At 48.7% G+C, this 12682-nt stretch overlaps 1 protein-coding gene across 1 annotated transcript in view; it reads right to left on the bottom strand.

Annotated features, from left to right (window-relative positions):
* The window catches only part of DCK (deoxycytidine kinase), a 37633-nt gene extending 25407 nt beyond the window's left edge, over positions 1 to 12226 (bottom strand). Inside the window, exons 1-2 of the mRNA XM_040326046.1 lie at positions 12007 to 12226; positions 1401 to 1516 (exon numbers count right to left, since the gene is read on the bottom strand). Of these exons, the coding sequence (XP_040181980.1) occupies positions 1401 to 1516; positions 12007 to 12121 (231 nt within the window). The 5' untranslated portion in view covers positions 12122 to 12226. The remainder of the gene's footprint in view (positions 1 to 1400; positions 1517 to 12006) is intronic.
* Between the last annotated feature and the right edge of the window lie 456 nt (positions 12227 to 12682).

Genomic DNA, 12682 nt, shown 5'->3' with positions numbered 1-12682 from the left:
CATCGGTTTAACAAGAGAGGTTCCATCAAAGAAGTTGCGCGCACATGCTCGGCGTCATATCCAGAGGTCGTCTTTGGAAAATAGACGTATAAGTGCTGCAGAGGTTGAAGGGGAGGAAGGGTCAGCCTGTCAGTGCTCACACCATATGCCGCACACTGCATCAAATTGGTCTGCATGACTATCGTCCCAGAAGGACGATAGTCATGATGCACAAGAAAGCCTGCAAACAGTTTGCTGAAGACAAGCAGACTAAGGACATGGATTACTGGACTCATGTCCTGTGGTCTGATGAGACCAAGATAAACTTATTTGGTTCAGATGGTGTCAAGCGGTGTGCAGCAACCAGGTGAGGAGTACAAGGACAAGTGTGTCTTGCCTACAGTCAATGTGAGGGGTGCAGTCACAGAAAACTTGGGACAAGTGGCTGTGCTCTTCAGAGTTCACCAATGGATTCTTTGTCAGTTGGGGACGGAGAACTGGAGTTGGACCTAGGTATCTGATCTATTTAACTGAGCTATTGAAATTGATGTAAACCTCTTCAAAGGGTTAAAAAAGTACTGGTGATGGTATTAATGCACTGCATCTGTTAGGGCATCATTATAGTTGTATTTAAAAAAGGTATAGGGTTGTTTGTTACTTTTTCTCTATCTGTTACCGTTTACTACAAGTGGTCTTTGAGTTGGGCTACGGTTTGTTGAATTTTTTATTTTACTGTACAAGTGCCGGTTCACACTACCGCGACTTGGGATCCGACTTGTGTCGCCCCAAGTCGTGCGACATGAGAAGTTACATTGAAGTGAATGGGAGCCGTCTTAATGTACACTACTGAAGTCGCTCCGACTTCAGAAAAGGTTCCTGTACGACTTCTACCCATAGATTTCAATGGAAGTCGCCTCCACAGTCGGATCAGTGTCTTTACTGAAGCAACTTTACAGGAAGAGAAAATATTTTTTTCAGGAACCCCCCCCCCCACAGAGCCGATTATGGTTTGATTGGCCACTGGCAAAGTTGCCTGTCCTGGAGGAGATTTGAAGTCGCCTCAAGTTGCCTCGCAAAGTCGTGCCAACTTTCATGTTGCTGTAGTGTGAACCGACACTAACTGGCAAAAAAAGTTTCCCAATAAAAAAACAAAAATTACCTGATAAAAATAAAAAAAACTAACAAACATGGGATTTTTGTTTTATACCTTTGAGCTACAAAACACTCAAGTGAGAATGGGGCCTTATAGTAATAGGCATTTATATAGGGCTAACTGTTTACCTCCAATTAAGTTTTTTCCGTTTCTGGTTTTTATTTGAATGTACGTTGTTTGTACAACGTACGTAACTTTCAATAAAAATGATTTGATCAAAAAATAGCTATGTGTATTTGCACATTACAATACTAAACGCATGGCATACCTGGAACTCATCTTGACTGCTCTGGATGTTGCACCATCTTGCTATAGGTTCAGGAACAACTTCCCAGTCCTCGTTGCATTTATTGAGAAGGCAGACAAAAGTAGATTTACCAGCAGCTTGGAAAAGAAAAAAGAAAGTCAATTAATTTATGTATGTACAACTACAGCATATACAGGCAATAGAAGATATAAGCAACCAAATCTACCTAGCTACTTTCAAAGTGTATGCAGACTGAGATTTTGTTTGATGCTACGCATTCCGTGTCAGTGACCTGGGTCCTTCATCACCACCTTAGTAAGCAGTAGTGGTGCCCTTACCTCGATATTTATTACTTTCCCTCAAGTGATTCCATCTACACATTCTTAACTGGTGTTCTCCAGAACGCTAGGTTTACCACTGGAGCAGATTCAAACCTGCCACAATGGTTCCATTAGAGTTTTGATGCCCAACGATGTCTTTCACAGTATTTCCAAAGTCAACGGCAGAATATTGTCCCACAATTGCTTTTAGGCCGGGTTCACACTGTGTATGGCGCGGCTCGCAGCAGGGGGTCCGGTGCATCCCCGTTCACCATTTTAGGTCCAAATTAGGTCCAAACTTTTGGCTAAATTCAGACATGAAACTGAGCTAAAGACGCACAGGACTATTCTGCAGTGCGCTCCGTGGCCGCCCCGGAGATGTGTGACCCAGCTCCATTGAGAGCCGGGCACACTCTACTGTCATGCAAATTAGATGCGAAGAAACCCGCATCCAATTCGCAATAGTGTTAACCCAATCTTAGAGTTAAGCTGACCATATATTATACAATTTTCAATTAGCTTTACCAAACCCATATAATATGGAGGTCAAACCTAAACACTTTCAATTTGTAAGCAATCAGGTAGGCGCTTGCATTACATAGTTGAACATACATCTAAATAAGAGAATATATTATATATATATATATATATATATATATATATATATATATATATATATGTGTGCTATTAGTGCGAGACAACCGCGTGGGAAATATAGAACTGCTCTGGCCTCCAGTGCAAGCAACATGGGCATTACCATTGAACACCAACGTAAATGTTATTTAATTAACATTTTCCACTGAAAAACAATGCCAGCATGTGCAAATACAGCATGGCTGCCCCGTGTACATAAACAGTTACAACTTAAACATAATATAGGACAGGGGTCTCCAAACTTTTCAAATTAAGGGCAACTTTATTGCCCTTCAGACTTTAGGAGGGCCGGATTGGGGCCAGCAAGGGAAGAAAATGTCACGGAACCGGCATCAGTGAGAACAAATATGGCCTCAGGGTTGGTGGTCAATAGGAGGAGTATTCCCCCTATTAGTAGGAGGAATAGTATCCCATCATTGGTATCAGTGGATAATATAGCGCCCTTTTGTTGGTGTCAATGGGAGGAATAGTGCCTCATGTCAGTGGAAGGAATTGTGCCCCAAGGGCCGGATAAAGGCTAGCAAAGGGCCACATCTGGCCCTCGGGCCGCAGTTTGGAGACCCCTGATATAGGATATAGATTTAAAGTGATATTAAAGGTTCAGCATAAAAAAAAAAAAAAAAAAAAACACACAACATGCACACACAACAATAAACATGTCATACTTATCACCTCTGTGCATTGGTCTTGCACAGAGCAGCCCTGATCCTCCTCTTGTCGGGTCCCCCCACTGGCACTCCTGTCTCCTCCCACTTAACCTGTACCCCAGAGGCAAGCTGCTTGCTATGAGGGGAAACTGGTGCGTGCCGCTCCCGCGCCCTGCTCTATACGTCCATAAGACACAGAGCAGTGAAGTCACTCGGAGGCAGAGTGGGTAATTGTCAAAAACGAGTACCTGCTCCCCCCCCCCCCTCCCGAAAGATGCCAAATGTGACAGGGGGGAGGAAGCAAACAAGCAGAGCTTCCCCTTTTGGGCAGAGCTCCACATTAAAGTAGAATTAACCCCAAATCCAAAAATGTTATATTTTCCAGCTTACCAATCATTAGATGAGCACTGTCAGTCTGGAGGAAGGAGTGTGTTAGATGGGCTAGCAGATTTATAGGAGTTGTAATGTATTCTATGCAACAAGATAAAAAAACTTTGGTGTGTAGCAGCCACCCCAGCACCCACCTATTTTTCTCCAGCAATGTCTATAAATGTCTAAGCCATCCAGGACACAATGCTGGATTGGCTGAGAGACACAGTAGCGGTGTCATTGGCTCCCGTGGCTGTCAATTAAAGTCAGTCAGCCAGAGGGGGCGGGCCAGGGCTCTGTGTCTGAATGGATACACAGAGCTGTGACTCGGCTCCAGTGCCCCCATAGGAAGCTGCTGACTGTGAGGGCATTCGACAGAAGGGAAGGGCCAGGAGCAGCAAAGAGGGACCCAAGAAGAGGAGGATCCGGACTGCTCTGTGCAAAGCCAACTGCATATATTATATATATATATATATAAAAAAAAGAAAAACAAATGTTTAATAACGCAAGACTTTACAATGACTTTAAATACACTGACAAGTTGAAGTCTATTACCAATTGTTTCTCTTTTTTTTCCTGCATTGGGTGTGGCTGAAACAAGTTCCAGTAAATGTATTCACCTATGGGTGGACCCGCTTTACTTATTAACAAAGCAGGAAATCTTTTCCTGGTTCAGGTCAATGATTAAAACCAGTTCTACTACTGATCACCTGCACCAGAGAGTGACTGCAATCATCTCAAGTCAGCCACACACCTAACTTAATCTGAGACGTATTTATTAAAGTGTCTGAAAATAGAATTGCTTCCATAGCAACCAGATTCTTCTTCTCATTCTGCCATTGCAGTGTCTTTAGCAACATAAACTCATACACACTTTTAGCCCAGGTTCACAGTAATGCGGTGTGAGGAAATGGCGTGGGTGCTTGCGCAACCAAGTGTTTCCGTGTGCGAGGGTAACTTGAAGGAATCGTTTTTTCTCCTGGGGGCTGGTGGCTCATTCATCACTCAGCAGATGTGCTTCTGATGAGCATTAAGAGCCCAACACTCCCCTTTCCTGACAGCACCCAATAGGTGCTCATCACACTGTAAGGCTCCTCCCTGCTAGTTCCCGGGTGCGGTGCTGGAGACAGCAGGTGACAGGTGGTGGTGTTTAACTCTTGATAAGGTTGTACTGTAAGGAAATGCGATGTCTTGTTTTTGGGCTTTGCAGACACCAATGACTGCCAGACAGTTCTCTCAGGAAGACTTTAAAATATTATTTAGGCTGTGTAAAAACATGGCTAGGTTTGGGAACAAAGGGCCAGATTCACGTAGGGCAGCGGCGGGGTAACGTATCGTAGATACGTTACACCGCCGCAATTTTTCATCGCAAGTGCCTGATTCTCCAAGCACTTGCGATGAAAACCTACGCCGGCGGCCCAATTTAAATGGGCGTGTGCCATTTAAATTAGGCGCGCTCCCGCGCCGGACCTACCGCGCATGCTCCGTTTCCGAACTCCCGCCGTGCTTTGCGTGAAGTGACGTCATTTTTTCGAACGGTGACGCGCGTAGCGTAATTCCGTATTCCCGGACGGCTTACGCAAACAACGTTATTTTTTAAATTTTGACGCGGGAACGACGGCCATACTTTATACAGCAATACGATTGCTTTGTAAAGTTAAGGACACCAAAAAAAACTAACTAACTTTGCGACGGGAAACTAGACTAGCAGCAACGTAGCGAACGCGAAAAACCGTCGGGAATCGCCGTAACTCCTAATTTGCATACGCGACGCTGGTTTACGACGCAAACTCCCCCCAGCGGCGGCCGCGGTATTGCATCTTAAGATCCGACAGTGTAAAACAATTACACCGGATCTTATGGCTATCTATGCGTAACTGATTCTATGAATCAGTCGCATAGATAGAAACAGGGATACAATGGCGTATCAGGAGAAACGCCGTCGTATCCCTTTTGTGAATCTGGCCCTTACTTTCTCCTTTGTTCATATTAAAGATGACCCCCCCCCCCCCCCACCATTGATCCAATGCTGCTCACCGGCAAGGCTGGTGCAAAGATTTTTGACACCCTAGGCAAAACCTAATTTTGCCACCCCCCTTCAGCTCCACTCCCTTTGCCCTGCCCATTTATATACCACCTTTTTTAATAAAGTGCCCATTGAATGCGGCCTCACCCGCGCCCATCCAATGCAGCCTCACCATCAATGAATGTTTGCTTACTTCCATTCATTTGGGAGTCAGGACACAGACACAGTCCTCCGCCTTTTCTGACACTATTAGCTAGATTCACATAGAGTTAGGTCGGTGTATCAGTAGATACGCGGACGTAACTCGGAATCTGCGCCGACCTAAGTTTAAGTGTATTCTCAAACAGAGATACACTTAAACCTATCTAAGATACGACGGCTTACGCCGTCCTATCTTAGGGTGCAGTATTTAGGCTGGCCGCTAGGTGGCGCTTCCATTGCGGTCGGCGTAGAATATGTAAATCACTAGATACGCCTATTCACGAACGTACACCCGGCCGACGCAGTACAGATACGCAGTTTACGTAACGCATTAGCAGGCCTAAAGATATTCCATCAAATAGTTGGAATAGTAATGTTAAAGTATGGCCGCCAGTCCCGCTTTGAAATTCGAAAATTTTACGTTGTTTGCGTAAGTCGTCCGTGAATAGGGATTTACGTCATTTACGTCCACGTTGAAACCAATAGGCCCGTGCGGCGTACGTTGCTGCAATGCACACTGGGATATGTAGGCGGACGGCGCATGCGCCGTTCCAATAAAACGTCAATCACGTCAGGTCAAGCCCCATTAACATAAAACACGCCCTCTCAGCTAAATTTGAATTAGGCGCCATTACGCCCACCCGATTTACGCTACGCCGCAGTAACTTAGCAGGCAAGTACTTTGTGAATCATGTACTTGCCTCGCTAACTTACGGCGGCGTAGTGTAAACGCGATACGCTACACCGCCGCAAAGTTAGGACGCCCTACCTGAATCTAGCTATATGTGTAAACGGAGCGGCGGCTGCCTGCTGATGCTGAGACTTAGTTGCTTGCTGCAGAGAAAAGGAACACCATTGGCGGGGCGCCCTAGGCAGCAGTGCACCCTAGGCGGCTGCCTACTTTGCCTAGTGGTAGCACCGGCCCTGCTCACCCGGTCCTACACCATCTTCTTTCCCAACATTGGGAGGTGGCAGTCTCTTCCAAGTCCTTGCAGCCAGCCCCCTGATGACAGACATCTGCTGTGGCACATCATCGGGGGGCCAACTGTACAAACCAGAGACACAGCAATGATGTACCACTGAGTAATCTGTGGCCTACTGGGACGCATTGAATGGGTATTCCAGGTGGCAGTGAGCAGCTGAATATGTAATTCTTGCCTACAGAATACTGAGAGTGAGGAGGTGTGTCCAAAAGGTATTTAAAATACATACATAAAAAAAAAAAAAATCTAATTGTTAGAGAGGAGGGGAGTAAGAATTAAATGATATAAAGTGGGTTTTTCTAAAGATGAACTCTAGGAAAACACATCCCTTGCAGTGGAGCTATGTTCATAGAGAAGGATAGAGGGATAAGTAGGGATCATCAAACATAGAGAAGGACGGAGGGACCGTCAGACACATAGAGAAGGACGGAGGGACCGTCAGACACATAGAGAAGGACGGAGGGACCGTCAGACACATAGAGAAGGACGGAGGGACCGTCAGACACATAGAGAAGGACGGAGGGACCGTCAGACACATAGAGAAGGACGGAGGGACCGTCAGACATAGAGAAGGACGGAGGGACCGTCAGACATAGAGAAGGACGGAGGGACCCTCAGACACATAGAGAAGGACGGAGGGACCGTCAGACACATAGAGAAGGACGGAGGGACCGTCAGACACATAGAGAAGGACGGAGGGACCGTCAGACACATAGAGAAGGACGGAGGGACCGTCAGACACATAGAGAAGGACGGAGGGACCGTCAGACACATAGAGAAGGACGGAGGGACCGTCAGACACATAGAGAAGGACGGAGGGACCGTCAGACACATAGAGAAGGACGGAGGGACCGTCAGACAAATAGAGAAGGACGGAGGGACCGTCAGACAAATAGAGAAGGACGGAGGGACCGTCAGACAAATAGAGAAGGACGGAGGGACCGTCAGACACATAGAGAAGGACGGAGGGACCGTCAGACATAGAGAAGGACGGAGGGACCCTCAGACACATAGAGAAGGACGGAGGGACCCTCAGACACATAGAGAAGGACGGAGGGACCGTCAGACATAGAGAAGGACGGAGGGACCCTCAGACACATAGAGAAGGACGGAGGGACCGTCAGACATAGAGAAGGACAGAGGGACCGTCAGACACATAGAGAAGGACGGAGGGACCGTCAGACACATAGAGAAGGATGGAGGGACCGTCAGACACATAGAGAAGGACGGAGGGACCGTCAGACACATAGAGAAGGACGGAGGGACCGTCAGACACATAGAGAAGGACGGAGGGACCGTCAGACACATAGAGAAGGACGGAGGGACCGTCAGACACATAGAGAAGGACGGAGGGACCGTCAGACACATAGAGAAGGACGGAGGGACCGTCAGACACATAGAGAAGGACGGAGGGACCCTCAGACACATAGAGAAGGACGGAGGGACCCTCAGACACATAGAGAAGGACGGAGGGACCCTCAGACACATAGAGAAGGACGGAGGGACCGTCAGACATAGAGAAGGACGGAGGGACCGTCAGACACATAGAGAAGGACGGAGGGACCGTCAGACACATAGAGAAGGACGGAGGGACCGTCAGACACATAGAGAAGGACGGAGGGACCGTCAGACATAGAGAAGGACGGAGGGACCCTCAGACACATAGAGAAGGACGGAGGGACCGTCAGACACATAGAGAAGGACGGAGGGACCGTCAGACACATAGAGAAGGACGGAGGGACCGTCAGACAAATAGAGAAGGACGGAGGGACCGTCAGACACATAGAGAAGGACGGAGGGACCGTCAGACACATAGAGAAGGACGGAGGGACCGTCAGACACATAGAGAAGGACGGAGGGACCGTCAGACACATAGAGAAGGACGGAGGGACCGTCAGACACATAGAGAAGGACGGAGGGACCGTCAGACACATAGAGAAGGACGGAGGGACCGTCAGACACATAGAGAAGGACGGAGGGACCGTCAGACATAGAGAAGGACGGAGGGACCGTCAGACAAATAGAGAAGGACGGAGGGACCGTCAGACACATAGAGAAGGACGGAGGGACCGTCAGACACATAGAGAAGGACGGAGGGACCGTCAGACACATAGAGAAGGACAGAGGGACCGTCAGACACATAGAGAAGGACGGAGGGACCGTCAGACACATAGAGAAGGACGGAGGGACCGTCAGACACATAGAGAAGGACGGAGGGACCGTCAGACACATAGAGAAGGACGGAGGGACCGTCAGACACATAGAGAAGGACGGAGGGACCGTCAGACACATAGAGAAGGACGGAGGGACCGTCAGACACATAGAGAAGGACGGAGGGACCGTCAGACACATAGAGAAGGACGGAGGGACCGTCAGACACATAGAGAAGGACGGAGGGACCGTCAGACACATAGAGAAGGACGGAGGGACCGTCAGACACATAGAGAAGGACGGAGGGACCGTCAGACACATAGAGAAGGACGGAGGGACCGTCAGACACATAGAGAAGGACGGAGGCACCGTCAGACACATAGAGAAGGACGGAGGGACCGTCAGACACATAGAGAAGGACGGAGGGACCGTCAGACACATAGAGAAGGACGGAGGGACCGTCAGACACATAGAGAAGGACGGAGGGACCGTCAGACACATAGAGAAGGACGGAGGGACCGTCAGACACATAGAGAAGGACGGAGGGACCGTCAGACACATAGAGAAGGACGGAGGGACCGTCAGACACATAGAGAAGGACGGAGGGACCGTCAGACACATAGAGAAGGACGGAGGGACCGTCAGACACATAGAGAAGGACGGAGGGACCGTCAGACACATAGAGAAGGACGGAGGGACCGTCAGACACATAGAGAAGGACGGAGGGACCGTCAGACATAGAGAAGGACGGAGGGACCCTCAGACACATAGAGAAGGACGGAGGGACCGTCAGACACATAGAGAAGGACGGAGGGACCGTCAGACACATAGAGAAGGACGGAGGGACCGTCAGACATAGAGAAGGACGGAGGGACCGTCAGACAAATAGAGAAGGACGGAGGGACCGTCAGACAAATAGAGAAGGACGGAGGGACCGTCAGACACATAGAGAAGGACGGAGGGACCGTCAGACAAATAGAGAAGGACGGAGGGACCGTCAGACACATAGAGAAGGACGGAGGGACCGTCAGACACATAGAGAAGGACGGAGGGACCGTCAGACATAGAGAAGGACGGAGGGACCGTCAGACAAATAGAGAAGGACGGAGGGACCGTCAGACACATAGAGAAGGATGGAGGGACCGTCAGACATAGAGAAGGACGGAGGGACCGTCAGACAAATAGAGAAGGACGGAGGGACCGTCAGACACATAGAGAAGGATGGAGGGACCGTCAGACATAGAGAAGGACGGAGGGACCCTCAGACACATAGAGAAGGACGGAGGGACCCTCAGACACATAGAGAAGGACGGAGGGACCGTCAGACATAGAGAAGGACGGAGGGACCCTCAGACACATAGAGAAGGACGGAGGGACCGTCAGACACATAGAGAAGGACGGAGGGACCCTCAGACACATAGAGAAGGACGGAGGGACCGTCAGACATAGAGAAGGACGGAGGGACCGTCAGACACATAGAGAAGGACGGAGGGACCGTCAGATATATAGAGAAGGACGGAGAGACCCTCAGATATATAGAGAAGGACGGAGGGACCGTCAGACATATAGAGAAGGATGGAGGGACCGTCAGACACATAGAGAAGGACGGAGGGATAAGTAGGGATCATCAGACATAGAGAAGGATGGAGGGATAAGTAGGGATCATCAGACATAGAAGGACGGAGGGATAAGTAGGGATCATCAGACATAGAGAAGGATGGAGGGATAAGTAGGGATCATCAGACAGACATAGGAAAGAATGGATGGATAAGTAGGGATAATCAGACATAGGAAAGAATGGATGGATAAGTAGGGATCATCAGACATAGAGAAGGATGGAGGGATAAGTAGGGATCATCAGACATAGAGAAGGATGGAGGGATAAGTAGGGATCATCAGACATAGAGAAGGATGGAGGGATAAGTAGGGATCATCAGACAGACATAGGAAAGAATGGATGGATAAGTAGGGATAATCAGACATAGGAAAGAATGGATGGATAAGTAGGGATCATCAGACATAGAGAAGGATGGAGGGATAAGTAGGGATCATCAGACATAGAGAAGGATGGAGGGATAAGTAGGGATCATCAGACATAGAGAAGGACGGAGGGATAAGTAGGGATCGTCAGACATAGAGAAGGACGGAGGGATAAGTAGGGATCGTCAGACATGGAGAAGGACGGAGGGATAAGTAGGGATCGTCAGACATAGAGAAGGACGGAGGGATAAGTAGGGATCGTCAGACATAGAGAAGGACGGAGGGATAAGTAGGGATCGTCAGACATAGAGAAGGACGGAGGGATAAGTAGGGATCGTCAGACATAGAGAAGGACGGAGGGACCGTCAGACACATAGAGAAGGACGGAGGGACCGTCAGACACATAGAGAAGGACGGAGGGACCGTCAGACACATAGAGAAGGATGGAGGGACCGTCAGACACATAGAGAAGGATGGAGGGACCGTCAGACATAGAGAAGGACGGAGGGACCCTCAGACACATAGAGAAGGACGGAGGGACCCTCAGACACATAGAGAAGGACGGAGGGACCGTCAGACACATAGAGAAGGACGGAGGGACCGTCAGACACATAGAGAAGGACGGAGGGACCGTCAGACACATAGAGAAGGACGGAGGGACCGTCAGACACATAGAGAAGGACGGAGGGACCGTCAGACACATAGAGAAGGACGGAGGGACCGTCAGACACATAGAGAAGGACGGAGGGACCGTCAGACACATAGAGAAGGACGGAGGGACCGTCAGACACATAGAGAAGGACGGAGGGACCGTCAGATATATAGAGAAGGACGGAGGGACCGTCAGATATATAGAGAAGGACGGAGGGACCGTCAGACACATAGAGAAGGACGGAGGGACCGTCAGATATATAGAGAAGGACGGAGGGACCGTCAGATATATAGAGAAGGACGGAGGGATAAGTAGGGATCGTCAGACATAGAGAAGGACGGAGGGATAAGTAGGGATCGTCAGACATAGAGAAGGACGGAGGGATAAGTAGGGATCGTCAGACATAGAGAAGGACGGAGGGATAAGTAGGGATCATCAGACATAGAGAAGGATGGAGGGAAGAGCACGGATCAGCACAAAGTGTCCATTGTTCCAGCAGAGAGGACACCTGCCATTATTCAGTCCCTGCAGGAAGATGACATCCTTTTGGCGGGAAAGTCCCGGATGGCAAGGAGCTGTATATGACAACAATATAGTGACAGTGTATACAGACTATAAGTACTCAGCACGGTGTGTACACTTACCGATATTGCCCTCTATGGAGATCCTCTTGATCTTGCTCTTTTTCCCCGGAGAGGAGGTGGATGAGGTAGGTGAAGGCGGGGAGTCGGTACATATTCTCTTAGGTGGGGTGGCCATGGTCTCCGGAGAACACACAATACCCGCTCACACAGATCACACAGCGCGCCTTCTATGTCTCCCGCTCGTTCTGAGTTTGAGTTTTGGCGCTCAGAGGACAGCTGGGTGTCACTGAAGGACGTCACCGCTCGGATACGGGACACGGGTTGACCAATCAGCGCTGAGAGGCGGGAAGCAGATGTGAGGGTGTAAAGGGGCGGGAATGTGACAGCTGCTGCCTGCTGGAAGGAGATGTGTGATACTGTAAGCCATTGTAGTGTATGGATAGATATGTGTATTCATACTGGGCTCACACACTGCGCCCTCATCATTACATCTTTATTACATCTTTATTACTATCTATACAGTGGTGCTTGTAAGTTTACATACCCTGGCAGAATTTGTCATTTCTTGGCCATTTTTCAGAGAATATGATAACACAGAAACATTTCTTTCACTCATGGTTAGTGTTTGGCTGAAGCCATTTATTATATATCAACTGTGTTTACTCTTTTTACATCATAATGAGAACAGTAACTAGATAAATGGCCCTGATCAAAAGTTTACATACCCCAGTTCTTA

This window comes from Rana temporaria, chromosome 1 (assembly GCF_905171775.1).
Source record: "Rana temporaria chromosome 1, aRanTem1.1, whole genome shotgun sequence".
Lineage (NCBI taxonomy): Eukaryota > Metazoa > Chordata > Amphibia > Anura > Ranidae > Rana > Rana temporaria.
This window is presented reverse-complemented; position numbering and strand designations above follow the sequence as displayed.